Source organism: Solea solea, chromosome 20 (genome assembly GCF_958295425.1).
Source record: "Solea solea chromosome 20, fSolSol10.1, whole genome shotgun sequence".
NCBI classification, from domain to species: Eukaryota; Metazoa; Chordata; class Actinopteri; order Pleuronectiformes; family Soleidae; genus Solea; species Solea solea.
Window position 1 is genome coordinate 9,292,398 of NC_081153.1, and position 24,952 is coordinate 9,317,349.

Sequence of the window (24,952 nt, forward strand, 5' to 3'; positions counted from 1 at the left end):
GATACCTGACCCAGGAAACCCAGTAAGTAAACCAAGCAGTGTGATCCTGTCTTTGTTAAGGGAAATCATATAGACATGTCAACAGCTTTAAACCAAACCCTGCTGCATAAAAACATTGACAATAGTTAAGCAAGTATTGTATTGGTGGTGGAGTGGAGGAGAATCAGCATCAGCACACACACAAGAAATCTGACTTAATGTGTTTTTCAGTTCCATTAACAGTTCCATTAAGTTGTAACAACAACTGTAAAGAAGGGTAAAATAAGAAGTGTGTGTAATTAGTAATGAGTGTGTGAAACAGGGAAAGTTAGTTATAATAGACACTGTAAAAGGGTATATACGTGGTGTGGGTGAGCACACATATACTGTACATGCTGTATGTCTTCAGTGCACACGTTTACACACATTCAATCTGTTTCTGCAGCTCTGTTTGTTTATGGAAGAAGATTCTTGGGTTAAACTTCTAGGAGCTCTTCACGACACTGCTCTGGTTAGTTTATGTTATCATTAAGTGTGTAATTAATAAATCATTTTATTCATAGATTTAAGGGTTAGGTTAGATCGGCCCAACAGAACCTTTTAGCTGTTGTACAGACTCAAAGTGATCAGACATCAGCTGACTCCACTGCAGCTTTTAAACACCTTTAAAACATATACTACAGTATTATAATGATTGTGCCACTTTTTGTTGTGTTTATCCTAATTTTAACAGTTATCCTCACACATTACCACACACACACACACACACATATATTTGATTAATTCATTTGTTGACTTCAACCTGTATTTGTATTTCTTTTTGTTTGTCTATCTACAAACATCTTTATGCTTGAGTTTGAAAAGTGTCACATAAATGAAAAATATTGTTAGGATTATTGACTTTTGTATTATTTTTCTTGAGAGTAGCCTGGTTTGTGTCACAAAAATACCTTTGTGTATTGTTTATTATAATTATTACATCCGTTAATAACCAGTTCTTTGTTTTAATCTCACACAGTCCTCATTTAAAACTGTGATGCTGCTCTACAGGGGGTTGAAACCAGTAGGGAGAGAACTTGACCACACTGAAATCAAATTTGGATCATTTATTAATGTGCCAGTTTGTTGTTTTCTATGTTGATCTACACGAAAGATGTAATATTAGATTTAAACGCATAGTGTTTCTCAGGCTAAAATAACGTGAGTTGTAACTTTCACTTTCGTTCATAACCTGAGTAAGTCAGTTTCACCCGGAGTTTAGTGACGTTGAGGCTCATATTGAATTCTCATTGGCTCAGATGGAGGTTGATGTTCACGCCTCTCAGTGTTTTTATCTCAGTGTTTGTCGCTGGAGTCTCAGTTTGTCTTCTGGATAATGATGCATTTTCACCGTCACTTCAACAAACGGAGAAAATCACTATGAAGATCCTGCTTTTACTGGTTCTGCTGGGAATACACAGCGCGAGCGCACGTGAGCTTCTTTTATGTATAATGTTTGATCGATTGTAACAAATGTGTCGTGTTTTTATCATGTACTGTTTGTATAAATGTGGCGTCATTTGATGGTCCTGGATGTTTAGTTGTAGGACTCCATTTTAGATTCTAGCAATGTCAAATATATTTAATTGTATGATTTTAATCTTTCTTTCTTTCTTATTGTTTATTATTTTCTTCATCATACAGTCTAATGTGCACATATGCACTTCCACCATTTCACTTTTAGTTATTCATGACTCCTGAAGGTCTATAAAAAGGTGTGAGCTCCAAACGCGGAAAACAACTTTAAAGCCTAATTTTTTTAAGTAAATGTTTTTATTATCATCTGATTATATACAGAAAACTTTATCAATCCCTTTGGGAGGTTGCTGACTACTACCTCAGTCATTATCAAACATTTTTACTGTATCATTTTTGAGAAATTCTGAGGGAGTAGTCAGCATGCCCCTGAAGTCAACTGTACCAACCATTGCCAGAACTTATGGGCCAAAGTGATTTTTATTGTACAGTAAATATGGAGTTTTCGACGTTATTCTGAGTTAAAAAAACAAAAAAAAAGTTTGATGCTTAATTTCTCAAAAATGATACAGTAAAAATGTTTGATAATGACTGAGGGAGTAGTCAGCATGCTCCTGAGGTCAACTGTGCCAACCATTGTCAGAACTTATGGGCCAAAGTGATTTTATTGTACAGTAAATATTGAGTTTTCTGCCTTTTGCTGAGTAAAAAAAGGACAACTTTGATGCTTAATTTCTCAATAATTATACAGTAAAATAGCTTGATAATGAGTCAGGTAGTAGTCAGCATGCTCCTGAGATCAATTATGTCAACCTTTGTCAGAACTTATGGTCCAATGTGTTGTTATTGTACAGTAAAAATCAAAATAAATTAGGGAAAATATTTTGTTCAAAAGCTTCTGGACAATGTGACACAATGTCTTAAAATCAGCATGATTGATTGCACTTGTATTAGTAACGTCTTATTTTGAAAACCGATCTCGCTCGGTATCAAACTAGCGCTGACACTCTCAGTCGACCGTAAGTTCGACTACAAAGGCGCACTTAAAAACGAATGACGGCTCACTTGACCGCAGTTCCAAACACGGAAAACAACTTTAAAACCTTTTTTAAGTGTATTTATTATCATCTGATATGATGAATAAACTTCATTTAGACGTATCTTACTGATAATTAAACCCTTTTATACAACATTTCACAATAAAATATGAATCAGCAGCTAAATCGTGTATAATTTATCATTAAAAGTGACTCTTCTCATAATGATGAAATAAATAAATAACAGATAAATACCTTCTTGTCAAATGAATTTGTGAATGATTTATTTGTACAACACATCATTTGGATAAAAAACTAATTCATAAATAAATAGTTATAAATACATTGATAAGATATTACTTAAGAAAACATTAAAGACGAAAAGTTTATAAGTTATTTTTAATGAAGAGAATTATTAAATTAAATAATAAAATCTTATAAATATACAGTATGTCTAGATAAATAAGTGAAATGTGTTTGAATGTGTTTGATGTCGTCTTGACTCTGAGTACAGTGATTTATAAAACTGTCATTCTGAAATCTTAAGTCTTGACGTTCACTGTCTCTCACAGGAATTCACTCTATGAAGTATTTCTTCACTGGATCATCTGAAGTCTCAAACTTCCCACAGTTTGTGGTTGTTGGTTTGGTTGATGATGTTCAGATACTTCACTATGACAGCAACACAATGAAAGCAGAACCCAAACAGGACTGGATGAGGAAGAACACAGATCCACAGTACTGGGAGAGAGAGACTGATGGCTTTTTGGAAACCCAGCATAACTTCAAAGTCGACATTGAAATTGCAAAGAAGCGCTTCAACCAAACTGGAGGTTTGTTTGTGTTTCACTTTTTACTGATAAAAAACGTGACAAAAAATACAGACAAAAACACACACACTCATAATTTTTATACACAGTCTACTTTAACTAACGTCTCTTTCTGAAAGTATTAAATAATATTTTCTTTTTTTAACAAAGACTTAGGAAATGTAAACATGTTTAAGTCTTCATTCACAGCCTGAACAGCATTCACACCTTTTCACAGTGAGACTGTGTCGCTCTGCTGTTACACCACCTGTACACTAGATGTCAGTGTAGTTTCTATGATTGAAAGTGAATGAATCATGTTGGAGTTCTAAAGTTGAACAACAATGATCCTTATTGATATTATTATGATTATTTATTTATTTTAAAGTGAATCAGTGAAGATGATGTTTGCAACCAGTGAACTTATCAATGTGACTGAGAGTCATGGAGCAGACATGCTGCTAATCTGACCAATCACAGTTTAGAGCTGCAACAATTCATCAATTACAATCACAATCAGTTTTTATTGTGAAGTACATTTACACATACAAGGAATTTGACTTTGTTTTTTGGTGCATTTAAATAGAAGAAAATACAATTAAGAAATAAAAATAAAGACCTAAGATATAAATAAATGTATACAGCAACACAAACAAAATATTTACATGAGGTGCAGTGGGTTAAAATAAATTATTATCATTATTTTTATATGTTTTGTGTTAATATGACGCATACATCTACATTTGTTATCATTATTATAATGTTGGCTGAATTGTGGGCTGGATCATGACAGTTTGTTTTTATGTGGGGGGGTGGGGCCAATTATTTACTGTTTATGAATAAAATGTGAATGGTTAAAAGTTAAAAGATAAAAAGGTGTTCTTTTAAAAAGATTGTTCACATTTTATGACCAAACAAAACTGAATTTCTAAAAGAATCAACAGTTGAATGGATCATTAAAACAAAGCCCTGTCAGTTGTTGCTGTGTTGTTGATGACTTCAGCACAGAATCTTCAACTCTAAATGAATATTACTTTTATCCATGAAATGAAAATGTTAACAATTATCATTACCTTATACTCTATTGCTCTTCACACCTTCATGTTCTCTTCATCGTCTTTGTCCATGTAAATCATCCACTTTATCACCGTTTGCATTTCTAAACAGTTAATATGGGGCTAAAGCAGAGGAGGTCAGTGATTGTGTGATGATGATGATGATGATGCAGAGGTCAGGGGTCATCTGCAGAAATAACATTTGTAGAATAAGCTCCAGGTCAGTGTGTTCTAGTGATGATTCATCAAAACTCTGATCTGATACAGGTGAGGTTAAAGAGGGTCCACACACAAATATTCAGGTCTAAGTTTGAACTCGTTGTGGGCGACATGGACAAAAGATAATATCTCCACGATAACGATAATGAGTGGATATCCTTTAAAACTCTGAGATATAACTCATCGATTGTTGCTTACAGATGATATCAAAGGGACACAGTGTTTAAGGAAAACAGTTTAGACGTCACCTGCAACCAGGCTCCTATTGGACGATACCAGCTGTCAATCACTGGTTTAACTCCATGTGAAGCAATCACAGCAGCGTCTTGTGTTGTTTATGTTCCACATTTAACAATGTGTTTAACCAAAAGCACAAATGAATAAAGTGATTATTGAACATGAACCAAACTGCTGACCAATGAAAGTGATTCTAACACCAGGTGTGAACCAACTGAGGCTGTGACAAGTAATCTATTCATCAATGATGAATCAGTTACTAAATGAATCAACTGTTTCCATCAATATTCTTTTTTCTTAGTTTTAAAACACATTGTTCAGCTTCTTAAATGTGAATATTTTCTGGTTTCTTGTTACAAAGAAATGATTCAAAAAACGGATTTGTTTTATTTTCCGGACAAAAGAGGACATTTGAAAACATCATTTGGAGGTTGATCAATATTTGTTGACGTTGTACAGAACAAACAGCTGATCAGTGATTAATGGAGAGAAGAATGAATAATGAACATAATGGTTAGTTGCAGCCCTGGCACCAACGCAGCAGACTCTCAGGTGTGAACACAGACTAAAGTGACGTGACGTCATCACACAGACTTATTCTGTGGAGTCGTCATGAAAGTGAAAACTGTGTGTTTGTGTTTGATGGAACTGACCTTACTTTCTAGCACATGTCTCTGCAGTGTTGCTCCTGCACATACACACTTTGAGATGACGCTGCTTCACAACAGTATCTTGTACTAACACAATTACAATAAGAAGGAAAACAGAATTCAAACATTGAGTCGAGTGTGACGTCAAAGTCAACTCAGCTCACTGACTCGTCCCACACCAGCGTCACAGGAAAAACTGTCTCACAAAACTCAAGAGAAGTGAGACAGTTGTTTAATGAAACTTAAGAAAAGGTGAATCAACAGTGACCAGTGAACATGACATGAGAGTCAAACCAGAGAAATTCTCTGGACAGTTGTCACAGAACATTTTCTGATACATTACAGTTGAAACAGTGATTTAATGACATGATGAAAATGCCTCATCATAAATAATAAGATTTTAAGATAGAAAGTAGAGCAACACATGATATTACATTTATTGTGCAATAATGAACCACATTGTGTAGAACAAATAATAAATAAATGACAGAATGAGACATTAGATTTGATCATAGTGTCAGAGCCATAACACTTTTTATTTAATGCTGATTAATGATGTCACTCCATCAAACCTGTGTGTTGTTCTCTGTGGTAAAGAGATGATGTGAACTCTCTCTCTCTCTCTCCCTCTCTCTCTCTCTTTCTCTTTCTCTCCCTCTCTCCCTCGCCCTCTCTCTCTCTCTCAGGTGTCCACATCTTCCAAAGAATGTATGGCTGTGACTGGGATGATGAGACTGGAGAAGTTAATGGTAATGAACAGTATGGTTATGATGGAGAAGACTTCATAGTATTTGACCTGAAGACAGAGACATGGATCACTCCATCATCACAGGCTTTCATCACCAAAAACAAATGGGATGCTGATAAAGCTGATCTTGCTAATCAAAAACACTACTACACCCAGGTGTGTCCTGAGTGGTTGAAGAAGTACGTGGAGTATGGGAAGAGCTCTCTGCAGAGAACAGGTAAAACCCCAGAACCTGAATGAACATAATCTTCATACGTGTCTTTTATTTCTGATGATGTCTTTTACCACCACTGTGTCTCACACTGATGACGTGTCTCTCTCTCTCTCTGTCTCTTCATCTCTCTGTCACACTCTCTTTTCCCCCCTCCATTTTGTCAGTGTCTCTCTTTCACACACACATTTATAATCACTCTTTTTTTTCTTCTCCTCGTGTTTTCCTTTTTTGTTTGTTTATGTCCACAACAGTTTCACTCTCTGTCTCTTTTAGCGTCCACAGTCTTTTCTAAGTCTCTGTCTCCCATTTCACATTTCTTCATCTGTCTCTTAGAGCTTGTTGTTGCCACGGCAACCCTCATTATTTCTTTGTTATTTGGAGCAAAGAAACCAGAAAATAATCACATTTATAAAGCTGAAAAGTCAGAAATCTTGCATTAATCATTTAAAAAAAAACTTGAAATTGCTAATCAAAATAGATGGTGATTAATTTAGTAATCGAATAATAAACAATTCATCATTGCAGCCATATTTTAACTATAGCTTATGCTGCAGATATTGTGACAATAAAGCTTAGGGTTAGATTAATATTAATAAAAAAGAAAACACATATATTAAATTGAAATTCAATATATGTGAAAAAATTACACATTTTATATTTTATCTGCCAAAAAACAATAAATATTACATTATAAAAAATAAAGTAAAACATAAAATAATATAATTGTGCACTGCTGCAACATTGATGTTCCAGTTTAAGATCAATAAATGAATTCAAAGTGTTCATCTATCATCAAAATAGAAACCATTTTAAAAGGTTTACAACATGAAGACAACAAATGATGTGAAATGAAGTCAATCAGTGAAAGAAAGAAAGAAACTTGTAACAATAAGTTGTTTAAGAGGATTGAAAAGAAGTATTTAAAGATAGTGAGTTAGTCAGTCTGATCTCATCAGAAAAAAGGTCCAGACTGAAAAAGTCCAGTCCTCAGATGTGTGAAAACCTCAATTTACAGCCAGACTCAGAAACGAATGCAGGATCAATGACAGCAAACAGGAATGTGAGTTATAATAAAGTGTCAACGTTTGTTTTCCTTCTCCAGAGCTTCCCTCAGTGTCTCTCCTCCAGAAGTCTCCCTCCTCTCCAGTGACCTGCCACGCTACAGGTTTCTACCCAAACAAAGCCGTGTTGTCCTGGAGGAAAGACGGAGAGGATCATCATGAGGACGTGGACCACGGAGAGACTCTGCCCAACCATGACGGAACCTTCCAGATGAGCACTGACCTGCGAGTGTCATCAATCCCACCTGAGGACTGGAGGAAGTATGACTGCGTGTTCCAGCTCTCTGGTGTGGAAGACGTTGTCAAAGTACTGGACAAAGACGCCGTCCAATCCAACAGAGGTAAAACTCCTAAACACTCCTTTAATTCACTGTAATAGTTCTGCAGGTCATGCTTGTTGCTTTTCATTGATTCATCAACACTTTCATTGTAGGTCTGTATTCAGTCCATGCTTGTGCTGCATCATGACATCATCATGTGACAAATCCATCAAAGAAAAGTTTTCTTTCACTACTTGTCTTCATGTTATGGTCTTATTTTATAAAACCTTTGATAAAGTTGATCTCCAGCTTAAATCATGGTCAAAAGTTCAGTTCTTCAGTGATCCACAGATAAAATGTACATTCTTTCTTTTGTCGTGATGAATAATTACACCATGTGACCACTAGAGACAGTTTTTTATTCATGTCACTAATGACGAGTAGATTCACATGTGCATAAATCAATAAAGGTCAAATTGATCGGTCAGATAAGTTCACAGTTAAAATGACATTTGGACACAATATTAGGATTTGAATGTAGACATATTTGCTTATATACATATTTGGAAATAATGTAATTATGAGTCAAAATGATTTGATTTCCTCATAAATAACCACAAATAAATAATAAATATCATCAAATAAAAAGGTTATTTATGCCAAATTTAATCCTATGTGCATTTAAAATATGATATGAAGTGTAAACATGTAAAACAGGTACATATATATATATATATGTTAATCAATGATACAGTAAAAGATTGAACTACATATATTGTGTGTGTGTGTGTGTGTGTGTCAGCTGCTTCATGTGCACAGGTTGTGACTGTTTGTTTTTTGTGTTTTTGCTGAACAGAGAAGCCCATGGACACGACCATCATCATCATCGTTGCAGTGGTTGTTCTTATCGTCATCATCTTCGCTGCCGCTGCTTTCCTCTTGTACAGAAGATTCAGTGGTGAGAGCAACACACACACACACACACACACACACACACACACACACACACTGACAGTGTTGTCACTTGTTTTATTTCACACTTTGAGTTGATGCTTTAAAGTCACAAAGGTGAGATTTCTTCACACATGGATCATATTTGTAAACCTGTATCATCAACATCAACAATCCAATGATACTAAACCACTTTTGCTCCATTTATTTCTTCAGACCAGGTTGATTTTTGTTTTTTCAAAGGTTCACTTCTGACAGAGACACTCACACAAACATTTAGGCCAAATATTTACATGTATGCGTTTCATTTGCATAGAAACGTAGAAACTTCAAGTGACTTTTTTCAGTCAAACATGAAGGAAACAATTGAAAATGACATTTCTAATGTAATGTTTGTACATTGTGACTGATGAAATAGGAATGTTTTCACACTCAACAGATTTCTGCTTTGATTCCAATTTAAATAGACGTCAGTGTCACCATGACATCATCACTACAGCGTGATGATGTCATGGAGCAGGTTTAGAAAAAGAAATGATTTTTAATGTGGAAACTGAAGCTGGAAGTGATTTCTGTTTCACTTTGTGTGAGTTGAAGAGAAACAAATCACTGGTGACAAAATGATGTTTGGAATGATTTTCATTTTCTTTCCTTTTTCAGCCAAATCCGCCCCATCTCGTAAGTAAAGATTTGTATTTCCATGATTCATATTTATTTACAATTCTAACTTAGGTTGAAATGGACATGGTATTGACACAGCTGTTATTCTACATACAGTGGTGTGATTGATTTCTTATTTTTCTGCACGTTTGTCACACTTAAATGTCTCAGATTATCAAACACATTTAAATATTAGACAAAGATAACCCAAGTTAACACAAAATGCAGTTTTTAAGTGATGATTTTATTTATTATGGGGAAAAAACTATCCAAACCTACATGGCCCCATGTGAAAAAGTAATTCCCCCCCTTGTAAAATCATCAGGTCACTGTGGTTAGTCAAATTTTTTGGAAAATGTTACTTGCCACACCCAGGCCTGATTACTGCCAGACCTACTGACTCAAGAGACGACTTAAAGGGGACATATTATGCAAAATCAACTTTTTAATTATTTTAATACTTATATTTGGGACTCTGGAGGCCCTACCAGTTGCCAAAGTGTGGAAAAAGAATACTCTGTCATGTTTTCGTGGTCCCCCTTTGTGTAAGTATAGGCGATAAAACACGCCATGTTGAATTCCCTGCGCTTATGACGGCAGCATGCGCATTTCACCGCGAATGTAACCGCCCCACCAGTAAGTTTACTTGGAGAGCTCCACCTTAGCTCCACCTTGTCCCTGTGAGAGTGCAGGCGAGGGAGGAAGAGCGGTATTATGTCAACGTGGAGGGACAAGTGTGCTGTTAGTGGCTGCACAGTGGAGCACAGTGTTTTACACAAACTTCCAGCCTCAGAGGTTTTTATATATGAAGCTAATGTTCCGGATAAAGTCAGCAAACGTGTGTTCCTGTGTTCGCACCACTTCACATCAGACTGCGGCCAGCGGTCGCCGTATTTAGTCAGCGAACGTATTTCACCGACGTACAAACACACACATTGTTAAGAAAAGGTCACATAGAGCTCATAACTGACCATTCTGACATGTCCTAATTAAAAATATTTGTTCAGTACGTCCTCCATGACCGGAGCACAGACTCAGTCTGATACAGTCACATACAGCAGCTGGCGATCAGCGGTGCTGTCCCTAAGTATCCATGTGTCTGAGGTCTCTTCCTGTGACGGCACTCTCTGTGAAAATCAGTGAAAAAGACATAGGGACAGCAGCGCTGATCGCCACCGCTCATCACCAGCAGTGAGCGGCGAGCTGCCTAAATTGCCGCTGTATGTGACTGATCGCCAGCTCCAGAGCATACAGTCACCGGTCTGATACAATCACATACAGCGGCAGTTTATTCAGCTCGCCGCGCGCTGCTGGCGGTTCGGCTCGATCCTTATGTAGGACGTCTCTTCCTGTGACGGCACTCTCGCTGTTTTCTGCGCACGCTGCCATGTTGATATTGTCAGAGAACTAGTGGAGGGAGGGGGAGAGGAATGGAGCAGAGGGAACAGCAGCTGAGCGAGTGAGCGCTGTAAAGAGGACAAATCAGAAACACCCTGGACACATGGATCATATTTGTGAACCTGTATCATCAACAATCCAATGATACTAAACCACTTTTGCTCCATTTATTTCTTCAGACCAGGTTGATTTTTGTTTTTTCAAAGGTTCACTTCTGACAGAGACACTCACACAAACATTTAGGCCAAATATTTACATGTATGCGTTTCATTTGCATAGAAACGTAGAAACTTCAAGTGACTTTTTTCAGTCAAACATGAAGGAAACAATTGAAAATGACATTTCTAATGTAATGTTTGTACATTGTGACTGATGAAATAGGAATGTTTTCACACTCAACAGATTTCTGCTTTGATTCCAATTTAAATAGACGTCAGTGTCTCCATGACATCATCACTACAGCGTGATGATGTCATGGAGCAGGTTTAGAAAAAGAAATGATTTTTAATGTGGAAACTGAAGCTGGAAGTGATTTCTGTTTCACTTTGTGTGAGTTGAAGAGAAACAAATCACTGGTGACAAAATGATGTTTGGAATGATTTTCATTTTCTTTCCTTTTTCAGCCAAATCAGCCCCATCTCGTAAGTAAAGATTTGTATTTCCATGATTCATATTTATTTACAATTCTAACTTAGGTTGAAATGGACATGGTATTGACACAGCTGTTATTCTACATACAGTGGTGTGACTGATTTCTTATTTTTCTGCACATTTGTCACACTTAAATGTCTCAGATTATCAAACACATTTAAATATTAGACAAAGATAACCCAAGTTAACACAAAATGCAGTTTTTAAGTGATGATTTTATTTATTATGGGGAAAAAACTATCCAAACCTACATGGCCCCATGTGAAAAAAGTAATTCCCCCCCCTTGTAAAATCATCAGGTCACTGTGGTTAGTCACATTTTTTGGAAAATGTTACTTGCCACACCCAGGCCTGATTACTGCCAGACCTACTGACTCAAGAGACGACTTAAAGGGGACATATTATGCAAAATCAACTTTTTAATCATTTTAATACTTATATTTGGGACTCTGGAGGCCCTACCAGTCGCCAAAGTGTGGAAAAAGAATACTCTGTCATGTTTTCGTGGTCCCCCTTTGTGTAAGTATAGGCGATAAAACACGCCATGTTGAATTCCCTGCGCTTATGACGGCAGCATGCGCATTTCACCGCGAATGTTACCGCCCCACCAGTAAGTTTACTTGGAGAGCTCCACCTTAGCTCCACCTTGTCCCTGCGAGAGTGCAGGCGAGGGAGGAAGAGCGGTATTATGTCAACGCGGAGGGACAAGTGTGCTGTTCGTGGCTGCACAGTGGAGCACAGTGTTTTACACAAACTTCCAGCCTCAGAGGATTTTATATATGAAGCTAATGTGCCGGATAAAGTCAGCAAACGTGTGTTCCTGTGTTCGCACCACTTCACATCAGACTGCGGCCAGCGGTCGCCGTATTTAGTCAGCGAACGTATTTCACCGACGTACAAACACACACATTGTTAAGAAAAGGTCACATAGAGCTCATAACTGACCATTCTGACATGTCCTAATTAAAAATATTTGTTCAGTACGTCCTCCATGACCGGAGCACAGACTCAGTCTGATACAGTCACATACAGCAGCTGGCGATCAGTGGTGCTGTCCCTAAGTATCCATGTGTCTGAGGTCTCTTCCTGTGACGGCACTCTCTGTGAAAATCAGTGAAAAAGACTTAGGGACAGCAGCGCTGATCGCCACCGCTCATCACCAGCAGTGAGCGGCGAGCTGCCTAAATTGCCGCTGTATGTGACTGATCGCCAGCTCCGGAGCATACAGTCACCGGTCTGATACAATCACATACAGCGGCAGTTTATTCAGCTCGCCGCGCGCTGCTGGCGGTTCGGCTCGATCCTTATGTAGGACGTCTCTTCCTGTGACGGCACTCTCGCTGTTTTCTGCGCACGCTGCCATGTTGATATTGTCAGAGAACTAGTGGAGGGAGGGGGAGAGGAATGGAGCAGAGGGAACAGCAGCTGAGCGAGTGAGCGCTGTAAAGAGGACAAATCAGAAACACCCTGGACACATGGATCATATTTGTAAACCTGTATCATCAACAATCCAATGATACTAAACCACTTTTGCTCCATTTACTTCTTCAGAGCAGGTTGATTTTTGTTTTTTCAAAGGTTCACTTCTGACAGAAACACTCACACAAACATTTAGGCCAAATATTTACATGTATGCGTTTCATTTGCATAGAAACGTAGAAACTTCAAGTGACTTTTTTCAGTCAAACATGAAGGAAACAATTGAAAATGACATTTCTAATGTAATGTTTGTACATTGTGACTGATGAAATAGGAATGTTTTCACACTCAACAGATTTCTGCTTTGATTCCAATTTAAATAGACGTCAGTGTCTCCATGACATCATCACTACAGCGTGATGATGTCATGGAGCAGGTTTAGAAAAAGAAATGATTTTTAATGTGGAAACTGAAGCTGGAAGTGATTTCTGTTTCACTTTGTGTGAGTTGAAGAGAAACAAATCACTGGTGACAAAATGATGTTTGGAATGATTTTCATTTTCTTTCCTTTTTCAGCCAAATCAGCCCCATCTCGTAAGTAAAGATTTGTATTTCCATGATTCATATTTATTTACAATTCTAACTTAGGTTGAATTAGACATGGTATTGACACAGCTGTTATTCTACATACAGTGGTGTGACTGATTTCTTATTTTTCTGCACGTTTGTCACACTTAAATGTCTCAGATTATCAAACACATTTAAATATTAGACAAAGATAACCCAAGTTAACACAAAATGCAGTTTTTAAGTTATGATTTTATTTATTATGGGGAAAAAACTATCCAAACCTACATGGCCCCATGTGAAAAAGTAATTCCCCCCCTTGTAAAATCATCAGGTCACTGTGGTTAGTCACATTTTTTGGAAAATGTTACTTGCCACACCCAGGCCTGATTACTGCCAGACCTATTGACTCAAGAGACGACTTAAAGGGGACATATTATGCAAAATCAACTTTTTAATCATTTTAATACTTATATTTGGGACTCTGGAGGCCCTACCAGTCGCCAAAGTGTGGAAAAAGAATACTCTGTCATGTTTTCGTGGTCCCCCTTTGTGTAAGTATAGGCGATAAAACACGCCATGTTGAATTCCCTGCGCTTATGACGGCAGCATGCGCATTTCACCGCGAATGTAACCGCCCACCAGTAAGTTTACTTGGAGAGCTCAACCTTAGCTCCACCTTGTCCCTGCGAGAGTGCAGGCGAGGGAGGAAGAGCGGTATTATGTCAACGTGGAGGGAAAAGTGTGCTGTTAGTGGCTGCACAGTGGAGCACAGTGTTTTACACAAACTTCCAGCCTCAGAGGATTTTATATATGAAGCTAATGTGCCGGATAAAGTCAGCAAACGTGTGTTCCTGTGTTCGCACCACTTCACATCAGACTGTGGGTGGAGGGGGTGGAGTGGCTCAGTGGTTAAGACCCTCATCTGTGTGCGAAAGACATCATGGTCGCAAGTTCGATTCCACCCCTGGCTGATTGTACTCAATTCCATTGTAAGTCGCTTTGGATAAAAGCGTCTGCTAAATGACATGTAATGTAATGTAATGACTGCGGCCAGCGGTCGCCGTATTTAGTCGGTGACCGTATTTCACCGACGTACAAACACACACATTGTTAAGAAAAGCTCACATAACTGACCATTCTGACACGTCCTAATTAAAAATATGTGTTCAGTACGTCCTCCATGACCGGAGCACCGACTCAGTCTGATACAGTCACATACAGCAGCTGGCGATCAGTGGTGCTGTCCCTAAGTATCCATGTGTCTGAGGTCTCTTCCTGTGACGGCACTCTCTGTGAAAATCAGTGAAAAAGACTTAGGGACAGCAGCGCTGATCGCCACCGCTCATCACCAGCAGTGAGCGGCGAGCTGCCTAAATTGCCGCTGTATAATAATAATAATAATAATAATACATTTTATTTGGAGGCACCTCTCTGGGCACTCGAGGACACCGTACAATACATAAATAAATAAAAACAGTAAGAGAAAAAAAAAAGTAGATGTCGATAGTTAAGTGGGGTAGGCAGTTCGGAATAGGTGAGTTTTTAGTCTTGTTTTGAAGAGTGTGAGAGAGTCCAAGTTCCTGAGGTCCGGTGGGAGTGCGTTCCAGAGTTGGGGGGCAGAGCGTTTGAAAGCCCTGCTCCCCATGGTGACGAGGCTGGCGGAAGGGACAGAGAGGTGGACAGAGGAGGCAGATCTGAGGGAACGGGAAGGGGTGGCAATGTGGAGGAGTTCGGACAGATAAGGAGGGGAAAGGTTGTGGATGGCCTTGAACGTAAACAGGAGGATTTTGAAGTCGATGCAGAGTTTGACCGGGAGCCAGTGGAGTTGCTGCAGAACAGGGGTGATGTGGTGGATGGAGGGGGTTCTGGTGATGATCCGAGCTGCAGAGTTCTGAACCAGTTGGAGTTTATGGAGGTATTTGTGAGGTAGACCAAAGAGAAGGGAGTTGCAGTAGTCGATGCGGGAGGTGACAAGGCTGTGTACAAGAATGGCAGTGGAGTGGGGAGAAAGGGAGGGGCGGAGGCGATTTATATTGCGTAGGTGGAAGTATGCAGACCGGGTGATGTTATTGATATGGGATTGGAATGATAATGTGCTGTCGAGGATGACACCCAGACTCTTAACCTGGCAGGAGGGGGAGACAGAGGAGTATTGTGTATGTGACTGATCGCCAGCTCCGGAGCATACAGTCACCGGTCTGATACAATCACATACAGCGGCAGTTTATTCAGCTCCCTGCGCGCTGCTGGCGATCAGCGGTTCTGCACAGAGAGTGCAGTACAGTTTCACAAAACTGTATTTACAGAACATGTCCAGGTTTATATGTGTTCATACAGACATATGAGAGCTTTGCTTTTCATGCAAAGACTTGAAAAAAGAAGGAAAGAAAAGAAAAGTGTGATCTTTTTTAACAATGTGTTTCTGACCCCACAGCTACAAGCAGCACTGAGAAGCTGCTGCCGAAAAGTGAGAGAAAATAAATAACAAATACATCACCGTTCCTTTGTAAGTAAAACAAAATCAATGAAGAAAAATAACTTGAAATGTTTCACCTCAGATTTATGAAACACTACAAGGAGTTTTCTGTCCATAAAGAAGATCAAATGAACGGCTTTCTTAAAGTGACATGAACATTTTTGTCACCATAAACATTTTGGTCATAATACCCAGCTCTAACTGTCTCACCAGTCTGAATCATCGCAGTTTCACGTCTCAATGACAATGTGTATTTATGAAATCTGTCTTTTTTCAAATATTCATCATCATTTAATGTTGTTTTCTTTCTGTAGGTTCACGGAATCATTTCATCCACTGGAACAAGGAGTGATGTCACCAAAGAACAAACAACACGTGGCAACATTTGAAAACATCAATGACAAATCTTCATCATTGTCAACACTTATTTCAACACAACTCTAAATACATATTGACTATATAGACTTTCTTTTCATTCTCTGTGTCGTGAACTATGGCTGAGCAGAACCAGGGACTCAAATGCAGGACTCAGAACACGAATCAGTCAGTAACAGAGTTTAATTTCAGGCAGAGGTTCAGTACACGGGAGGTCAACAAGAGATCAGGCAGAGGTACAAAAGCGTCAGGCAAAAAGGCAAGGTCAAAAAAGGCAGGCAAGGTTCAAAAACACGAGAAGGCAAGACTATGGCTGTGAAAAAGAGTGCTGGAACGTGAGCTATGAACTACAACGAACTGGCAACGAGACAAGACACAGAGGGGAATAAAAGCAGTGCTTGATTAGGGAGTGATAGGATGCAGGTGTGGTAGACACAATCAGGGATCAGGTGCACGCAGACAAGGAAGGGGGCGGGGTAGACAGGAACCTGAAACAGAGACAAGGGTGAGTGATTTCAAAATAAAACAGGAGGACAAGACATGGAACATGAAGGGAGAAACAAAACAAGATACTTAACGTAAGTGACAGATCATGACACTCTGGTTGTGTAAAATCACTGGGGACAACAGTGTAAGTCCATCAGCGTCGTTCAATTCCCACATTTACAACGTGGTATAGAGACTGTAGATTAGCTGCAGGTGTCATTGTGCTTTTATATGTGGCACAATGTTTTGCCTCTTTACTCAACAAGATAGAAAATGATTGGACACATTTCCACCTGGTTTGTGTTGCATCTCTAAACTCACTGTTAGTTCCATTTGCAGAAAATCTCTTTCTTCACTATATACACGATGCCACATGTTAATAATAATAATCACATATTCAGTGATGTATCGGCTGTAGATCCAAGACACAAACACACATTAAACAATAAGCATCAGTGCTCATCTGATTTTCCAGTTAAATATTTGGCTTGTATATATCTTTCGAAACTTTAAATGTTAAAAATAAATATTTTATTTTTAGGATCTGAGTGATAATTATCAATAACATGTTTATTGCTGTTATAATATCCTAATATATGTTTTGGTGTGTTGATTGTATTTTAATCAAATGAGTTAATACAAAAGGTGTGTGGTTTTTAAATTGAATTATTATTTTTACGTGTTTTGGTTAAATGAATTAACGTTATAATAAGTTGCACTGTTATTTCTTTCCTTTTTTTACTTGTATCTTGCTTTTCAATATTCAATAAATCCCCTGATTTTCCAAATTTATACTGTCTCTGTTTTGTTTTTCCTCATTTCACACTCTTAGAGCAGGCTCTGTAAACTCTGCTGCTCCTCTGCAGTGGCTCCTTGTAGCTTTGGAAAGAAGGAAATTCATTCTGTTATTTCTGTGTCATTTTAGTTCTACATTCACAGGAAACTCTTCATTTGCTTTATTTTTCCCCCCCAAATCATTTATTGTTTTTACTGCTACACAGTGTTTCCCAAACTTTCTATATTAGAATCTAAATCAGGACAAGAACTCATTTACACCTAATATCAAACTTGAACTCACATGTGTGGTAAATGAATTTCCCCTTCATTTTGTACACGTTATTGTAAATCGTGTACGCATAAATCCTAATGAACATGTCGGGAAATAGTTTGATCTAAAAGAATCACTGTGCTCTAGTTTGTGCAATCAGGCAATACAGGGGTGTAGTGGCGCCTTTACGCCACAAGAGGGAGTGTCCCCTCAAATGAGCAACTGTGTCAAGGGTAAACACAGCCGATGCACACAGTGTGTAACCTGCATCCGGCTGGACAGAAGCGTAACAATGCGTATTGCCATGTGTATTTTCAGACTGTCCAGTAAAGAATGTGCGTCTTTATTGAAGTGTGCAACAACATTTGGTGTCAGAAGTGGGATCAGCGGTGCTACGGAGAAGCAGTGTGAGATCGCAGACCAAACGCAACTATGGAGCTGGAGCGACTGCAAGATCAACTGAATGAGATCCTGGTGCAGTTCAAATTTGAGCAGCTACAAGAGGTGTGTTTGCAAGCTAAGATTTCCACTGAAAAACAGACCAAAAAGCACACGCTGATCAGAGCAATACATGAAGCCGTAGATAGAGAAGCTATAGTTTGTTTGTTTGTTTGTTTGTTTGTTTGTTTCATTGATTGTCCACAATGTGGAAATGTGTCTTTTGGTCTCATACAAACAACAAGCAGGACGGCAACAACAACACTTACACTCAAACATCTTCAGGGCAAAAAGCAGGACAGCAGTGGCAGTTACATTAAAAAGGCATCAACGGGACATGGTGTTCAGTGCTCCAATGGCATTGGGGATGAAGGGATTTTTAAAGATATTACGATTTGCCCTTGGTACTTTACAACGTCTACCAGAGGGAAGAAGTTCAAACTCCCTATTAAGTGGATGAGAGGGATCGTTTGCTATTTTGACAGCTTTTTTCCTCAGCACTTCCTCATACACACAACTTAATGGTTTCTGTCTCATACCTATGATTTTTCAGGCTATATTTACTATTCTCTGCAGCTTGCTTCTTCCTTTTATGTTTAGATTAGCGTACCACATTGCCATGTTCAAAGTTAAGATGCCCTCCATCAGGTTCTTCTAAACTGTTTCCATAATATGCTTGCTCACTCTAAAGGAGTTGAGCTTGCGTAGTAAGTGGAGACGCTGATTACAGGTTTAAAGAATGTAGTCAGTGTTTTCACTGACATTTAGGTTGCAATCAATATATGTACCTAAATATTTGAACTTGTTTACTACCTCTACAATTTGTCCCTTAATTATAAGGGGGCTGCACAGGGTCCTTTTCATGAAAGACAAGTTCCTGTGTTTTTGTTACATTGATCTCTAAGAAGCTTTCATGGCACCACTTCAGGAGAGATGACACACATGTCTCTGTATACGTCCTCTCCCACTATGTCCCCCTTCTCCAATAAGGCAACCAGGGCCATATCATCCGCATACTTCAACAAACCAAACTTTTCCAGATCTAATTGGAATTCGTTTGTGTATATGGAGAAAAGTCATGGGGATAAAATAGTCCCCTGCGGGGCACCAGTGTTAAGCACAATGATGTCGGACCGAGTGTTATTGACCAGAACCTGTTGAGGGCGGTCAGAGAGGAAGTCCCTAACAAGGTGGATGATACCACCGTTTACTCCTATATCAGTAAGTCTCTGCAGCAGGATGTCAATCTGCATGCTGTTAAAAGCAGAAGTGAAATCGATAAACAGGGCCCTAGCAAGATGGGAGGGGACTTGAAGGTGCTTTGACAGGGTGTGGAACATACTGACAGTTGCGTCATCAGTTCCCCTCTGACATTTATAAGCAAACTGGAGACGATCTAAGCCAGGGGTGTCAAACGTACGGCCTGCGGGATAAATCTGCATTATTGAAAAAAACAAGAATAAACTTCATTTTCTTTAAAATCTGCAGTTCCTATATTGTCCGCTAGTGGCGCTGTGTTTTAGTCAGTTCTATCGCTTTACCCACTTTTTCTGTTGACCCTGGCACCCTCTTCAGTGAAATGTCTTTGTCAAAAAAGAGAAAAGTGGACACAGAGTGTCGGATTTTTCAAGAAAAATGGACCTCTTCCTATATGTTCATGGAGGTGAATGGGAAACCCGTGTGCCTGGTGTGCATGAGTCCATTCACAGTCAGAGCTTCTGATACGTTGACATGCAACTTGAAATCATTGATTTGCAGTGTGATGTAGAATTGAAGGACAAATTTGCTTCTGTGGGCTTGGACACATTTTACAAGTATCTCCAACCAGGCTATCCTAAATTGACAGCACTGGCTGCAAAAATGTTGTCCATGTATGGGACTACCTAACTTTGTGAGCAGGTTTTCTCAGTAATGAACATTAATAAAAGGAAGCTGCGCTCAAAGCTCACACATAAGCACTTAAATGAGATTCTGAAAGTGGCTGCTACTCGGGACATGATGCCTGATATTAATGCACTTGTGCAGGCTAAACGATGCCAAGTTTCAGGGGCAAATACTGAGCTAAAGACTAAATCTTATGGAATGCTCCTGTCAACATTGCACTATAAAAATAAACAGCTGTGAATATTTGCTGTTGTAATTGCTGTGAAAGTCAGTGCTAGTCAGTAACAGATTTACAACAGAAGAGTTTTGTTGAGTAAAAAATGATTTCTTATGCATGCCATATATGTTATGTATGTTGTATGTTTTTTTTTACATGTATACATGTTATGCATTAACAAGGAAGGGGACACATTTACTTTATCAAATGTCTGTTTAAAACAGCTGCCACTTAAGATTTCAAGTGTGTGGAGTCAGTTCATGTGTTCAGAACTGCTTCCCAGATGTGAAAAATGGATTTTAAGTCATTTATAAATGTTGACGTGTTTGATGTATTTTAACATGCAGGACAGTGTTTTAACTTCCAATAAATAAAACTGTCAATAAATGTTTTGCAACATTGTACAATCACTGTGATCAGTTTTTATGCATAATGCACTTAAATAAATGTTAAACTGGGTGAAAGTGTTGTTGAAATTGCACATACTTTTCTTAGAAACTCTTAGGTTGTTCATAATATATTTAGTAAAAGGACAATTCATTGCATATAAAGATTTTTATAATTTACTTCTTCTTCTTTGCACTAATACAAAGAAAAAAGTGGACTTATTGTTAGTTCTATGTAATTTTGGAATGAGTTTACTGGTCTGGCCCCCTTGAGATCCGATTATGTTGTATGCGGCCCCCAGACCAGAATGAGTTTGACACCCCTGGCTTAGAGGGAATATATCCAAGACAAAAATTGAGTACAAGAACAAAGTAGAAAGTAAATATTTTGGTGGCAACATAAAACAAGCCTGGGAGGGTCTAAATACACTAATGGGTAAAACCAATAAGAAATGTGATACTCCTCCAAGCATCAATCAGTGTTTTGTTGATGAGTTAAAGCACTTTTTCTGTAGATTTGATAAAGTGGATGACAAACAGGAATGTGATGAGATCTGTAAAAATCTCCCTACAGGAGCACCCACAGCCATCACTGTGGATGCTGTGGCTCAAAGTCTTTTTCAGCTGAAGCCAAACAAGGCCACTGAAGGCCCGTCTACTTAAGGACTGTGCTCCTCAACTGAAAGGAGTCCTCTCAAAACTGTTCAATTCCCTCCTTGTTACAGGCGCGCCCAGATCGTGGAAACTATCCATTATAAGGCCTATACCAAAAAAGCTAGGGGCAAGTAAACCTGAAGATTTTGGGCCCATCGCCATAACCTCCATATTATGCAAAACTATGGAGAGAGTTGTGGTTGATCTTTTGACCACCACAGTGGTTGGTGAACTAGACCCCCTACAGTTTGCCTACAAGAGGGAAAGAGGTACTGATGATGCTGTGCTGACCTTGCTAGATGTGATCTCAAAGCATACGCTAGGGTTTTTATTTGTAGACTTGAGTGCAGCTTTTAACTCTATGAAATGACACATTCTTCTGAAAAGGCTGGCAGATTTGAATATTGAAAAAGGCTTGATGCTCTGGATCAGAGACTTTCTCTCTTGTCGCCCTCAAAAGGTCTGTACTAACGCTATTCTGTCAGGAGAACTCATCATAAGCACTGGCTGCCCACAGGGTAGCGTTCTTTCACCTTTGCTCTTTTCACTTTTCACAAATGAGCTTGCACTTAATGATAAAAGTTTGAAATTGATTAAGTACGCCGACGACATGGCCTTAGTCGGCCTGCTACAGAAATCTGACCCCTCTGGTGAGGCCTTTTACCTTGCCCACATTAAGGCCCCAGAAGCGTGGTGTCTTGACAGCCAGCTTCAAATCAACGTGTCAAAAACAAAGGAGCGAGTCGGTCACATAAAGCAAGAACTGACGATAGAGCCACTTTCACTTGATGGCCAGCTTGTTGAAACTGTGGAAACCTTTAAATATCTAGGCACAGGCCTTGACAGTCATTTTAGCTTCTCTGAAAACACAGATTTTATCTTCAAGAAATGCTCACAGCGACTCCGTCTGCTTAGAAGATTAAGCTGCCTTGGAGTCAGTCCGCACATTTTAGAGCTTGTGTATACTGCACATATTGAGAGTGTTAAGTGTAAGGTCAAGCTAAATAGAATTGTAAAAATGGCTGGTAAAATTGTGGCAAAACCCCAGAACATACCAACACTTGCACTGAAAGGACAAGGAGCAAACAAAGAAGAATCCTGGCAGATAGCTCTCACCCTCTGTCCTGTCAGTTTGAGCTTCTGAAGTCTGGGAGGCGCTACAGAGTTCCTCTGGCCAAAGGTCCTTTTAAACAATCTTTTATCCCAAATGCCATTGCCATCTTGAACTTGACAAAGTGATCAATTCACATTATGACCTGAACTGCTTTACCGTTGTGCTTTATTTATCTGATTAGATCTTATTTTACCTCTACTTTTGTTCCTATTTACACTGTATCTTATCTTTGTTTTTATTGTGTCTATTGTATGTTTTTTATGCATGACAATGTTTTTACCTTACTGTCGTCTGTTTACTGTGCTGGTGAGCCAAAGAAAACAATCAAGACTTATTCTATTCTATTCTATTCTATTCTATTCTATTCTATTCTATCTGTGAGGTTAATATAATTATATTTGTGCATCCCAATCAGACACTCTACTGTATAATTAGAAGTCAGTATCAGCCAAATAAAAACTATCATTTGTTTTGGTCCACCTTTCAATTTGTTCAGCCATTTATCACCAACACCTGATCACAAGCCTGTTGTGTGAGAAACGTCAAAGTACCAAAGACTCACTGGTATCAAAAAAAGAAAACAAGGCAATACGTTGGTTTTGATTCAGGTGAAGACAAAGTGGTCACCTGTCCAGGGGACGTCGGACACGGAAGAGGCTCACACAGACAGGTCAGAACAAGTTGAAGTGTCCGCTAGTGCTGTGACATCGCTCCCACCTCCATCTGTTTCAGGTCAAAACCAGAGTGAGCAGCAAAAAGACGTTTATCAGCTCATCACAGACAGCATCCAAAAATCGTTTGTAAGTATAAATGAAATTAAAAGTAAATAAAATAAATTGAAAACCACTTGATTTTAGTCATTAAAACAACTTGATTTTCTGGTTCCCAGAGTATTCCAAGATTTGACGACTTGAAGTCTGGAAGTCCTGTCTAGAGATTTCGATCTAGGAGCACTGTCTAGAAGTTTTTTAATCTCCTTTTTACTAAAACGAAAGGAGAACAGAAGCTGAATATATAATTCAGCAGAGATAGTTTGAAGCCTTTGTACTGAACGAAAGGAGTGCCAGCACGGAGACGTCTGTGTGGTATATGGTAAAAGTGTGCAAACTGCCAGCTCAGGAAAATGGGAAACAGGCAAAGTAAGAAGCCTGAAGTGTCCGAGCCTGAGGGGCCAGTGGTAGATGATGCAAATTGTATTTAAGTGTCTTAAAGATGAAATGTTTAGTTTTTCAATTAAACTCATGGATGGTGTTGTGTCTCAGGGCTCTTTGGATCACTGAAATCAATCTCAGACACCTGTGATAATCAGTTTGCCAGGTGAGCCCAATTCAAGGAAAAACTACTCCAGAAGGACGTTCCACATTATTAAGCAGAGCGCCATTTTCAAGCAATATGGGAAAGAAAAAGGATCTCTCTGCTGCTGAAAAGCATGAAATAGTTGAATGCCTTGGACAAGGTATGAAAACCTCACACATTTCAAGAAAGCTTAAACGCGATCATCGTACTGTGAAGAGGTTTGTGGCTGATTCGGAGCACACGCGGGTCCGTGCAGATAAAGGCACAATGAGGAAGGTTTCTGCCAGACAAATACATGGGATTAAGAGAGCAGCTTCTAAAATGCCATTACAAAGCAGCAAACAGGTATTTGAAGCTGCTGGTGCCTCTGGAGTCCCGCCAACATCAGGTGTAGGATCCTCCAGAGGCTTGCAGTTATGCGTAAACCTTATGTTCGGCCACCCCTAAACAATGCTCACAAGCAGAAACGGCTGCAGTGGGCCCAGAAATACATGAAGACTCCTTTTCAAACAGTCTTGTTCACTGATGAGTGCCGTGCAACCCTGGATGGTCCAGATGGACGGAGTAGTGGATGGTTGGTGGACGGCGTGGAGTCATGTTTTGGGCCGGAATCATGGGGAGAGAGCTGGTCGGCCCCTTTAGGGTCCCCGAAGGTGTGAAAATGACCTCTGAAAAGTATGTGGAGTTTCTGACTGAGCACTTTCTTCCATGGTACAAAAAGAAGAACCGTGTTTTCCGTAACAAAATCATCTTCATGCATGACAATGCACCATGTCATGCTGCAAGGAATACCTCTGCATCATTGGCTGCTCTGGGCATAAAAGGAGAGAAACTCATGGTGTGGCCCCCATCCTCCCCTGACCTCAACCCTATGGAGAACTTCTGGAGCATCCTCAAGCAAAGGATCTATGAGGGTGGGAGGCAGTTCACATCCAAACAGCAGCTCTGGGAGGCTATACTGACATTCTGCAAAGAAATTCAAGCAGAAACTCTCCAAAAACTCATACGTTCAATGGATGCGAGAATCGTGAAGCTGCTGTCAAATAAGGGGTCCTATGTTAAAATGGAACTTGACCTGTTGAGATGTTTTTCATTGAAATAGCTTTTAATTTCAATAAATATGACCTCCTAATGCTGCAAATTCA

The 24,952-nt window shown here is 39.2% G+C and overlaps 1 protein-coding gene and 1 long non-coding RNA gene across 2 annotated transcripts; both read left to right on the forward strand.

The window, feature by feature from the left end:
• The first annotated feature begins 1,398 nt into the window (after positions 1-1,398).
• LOC131447859 (major histocompatibility complex class I-related gene protein-like) lies at positions 1,399-9,793 on the forward strand. Its single transcript, XM_058619941.1, has 6 exons — positions 1,399-1,450; positions 3,104-3,364; positions 6,188-6,466; positions 7,566-7,865; positions 8,641-8,742; positions 9,396-9,793. The coding sequence occupies exons 1-6, from the start codon at positions 1,399-1,401 to the stop codon at positions 9,419-9,421; spliced, it is 1,020 nt and encodes a 339-aa protein (XP_058475924.1). The 3' UTR covers positions 9,422-9,793.
• A 5,281-nt stretch (positions 9,794-15,074) lies between these two features.
• LOC131447129 (uncharacterized) lies at positions 15,075-17,562 on the forward strand. Its single transcript, XR_009233998.1, has 2 exons — positions 15,075-15,939; positions 16,224-17,562. It is a non-coding gene; the product is annotated as an uncharacterized LOC131447129 (long non-coding RNA).
• The last annotated feature ends 7,390 nt before the right edge of the window (positions 17,563-24,952 follow it).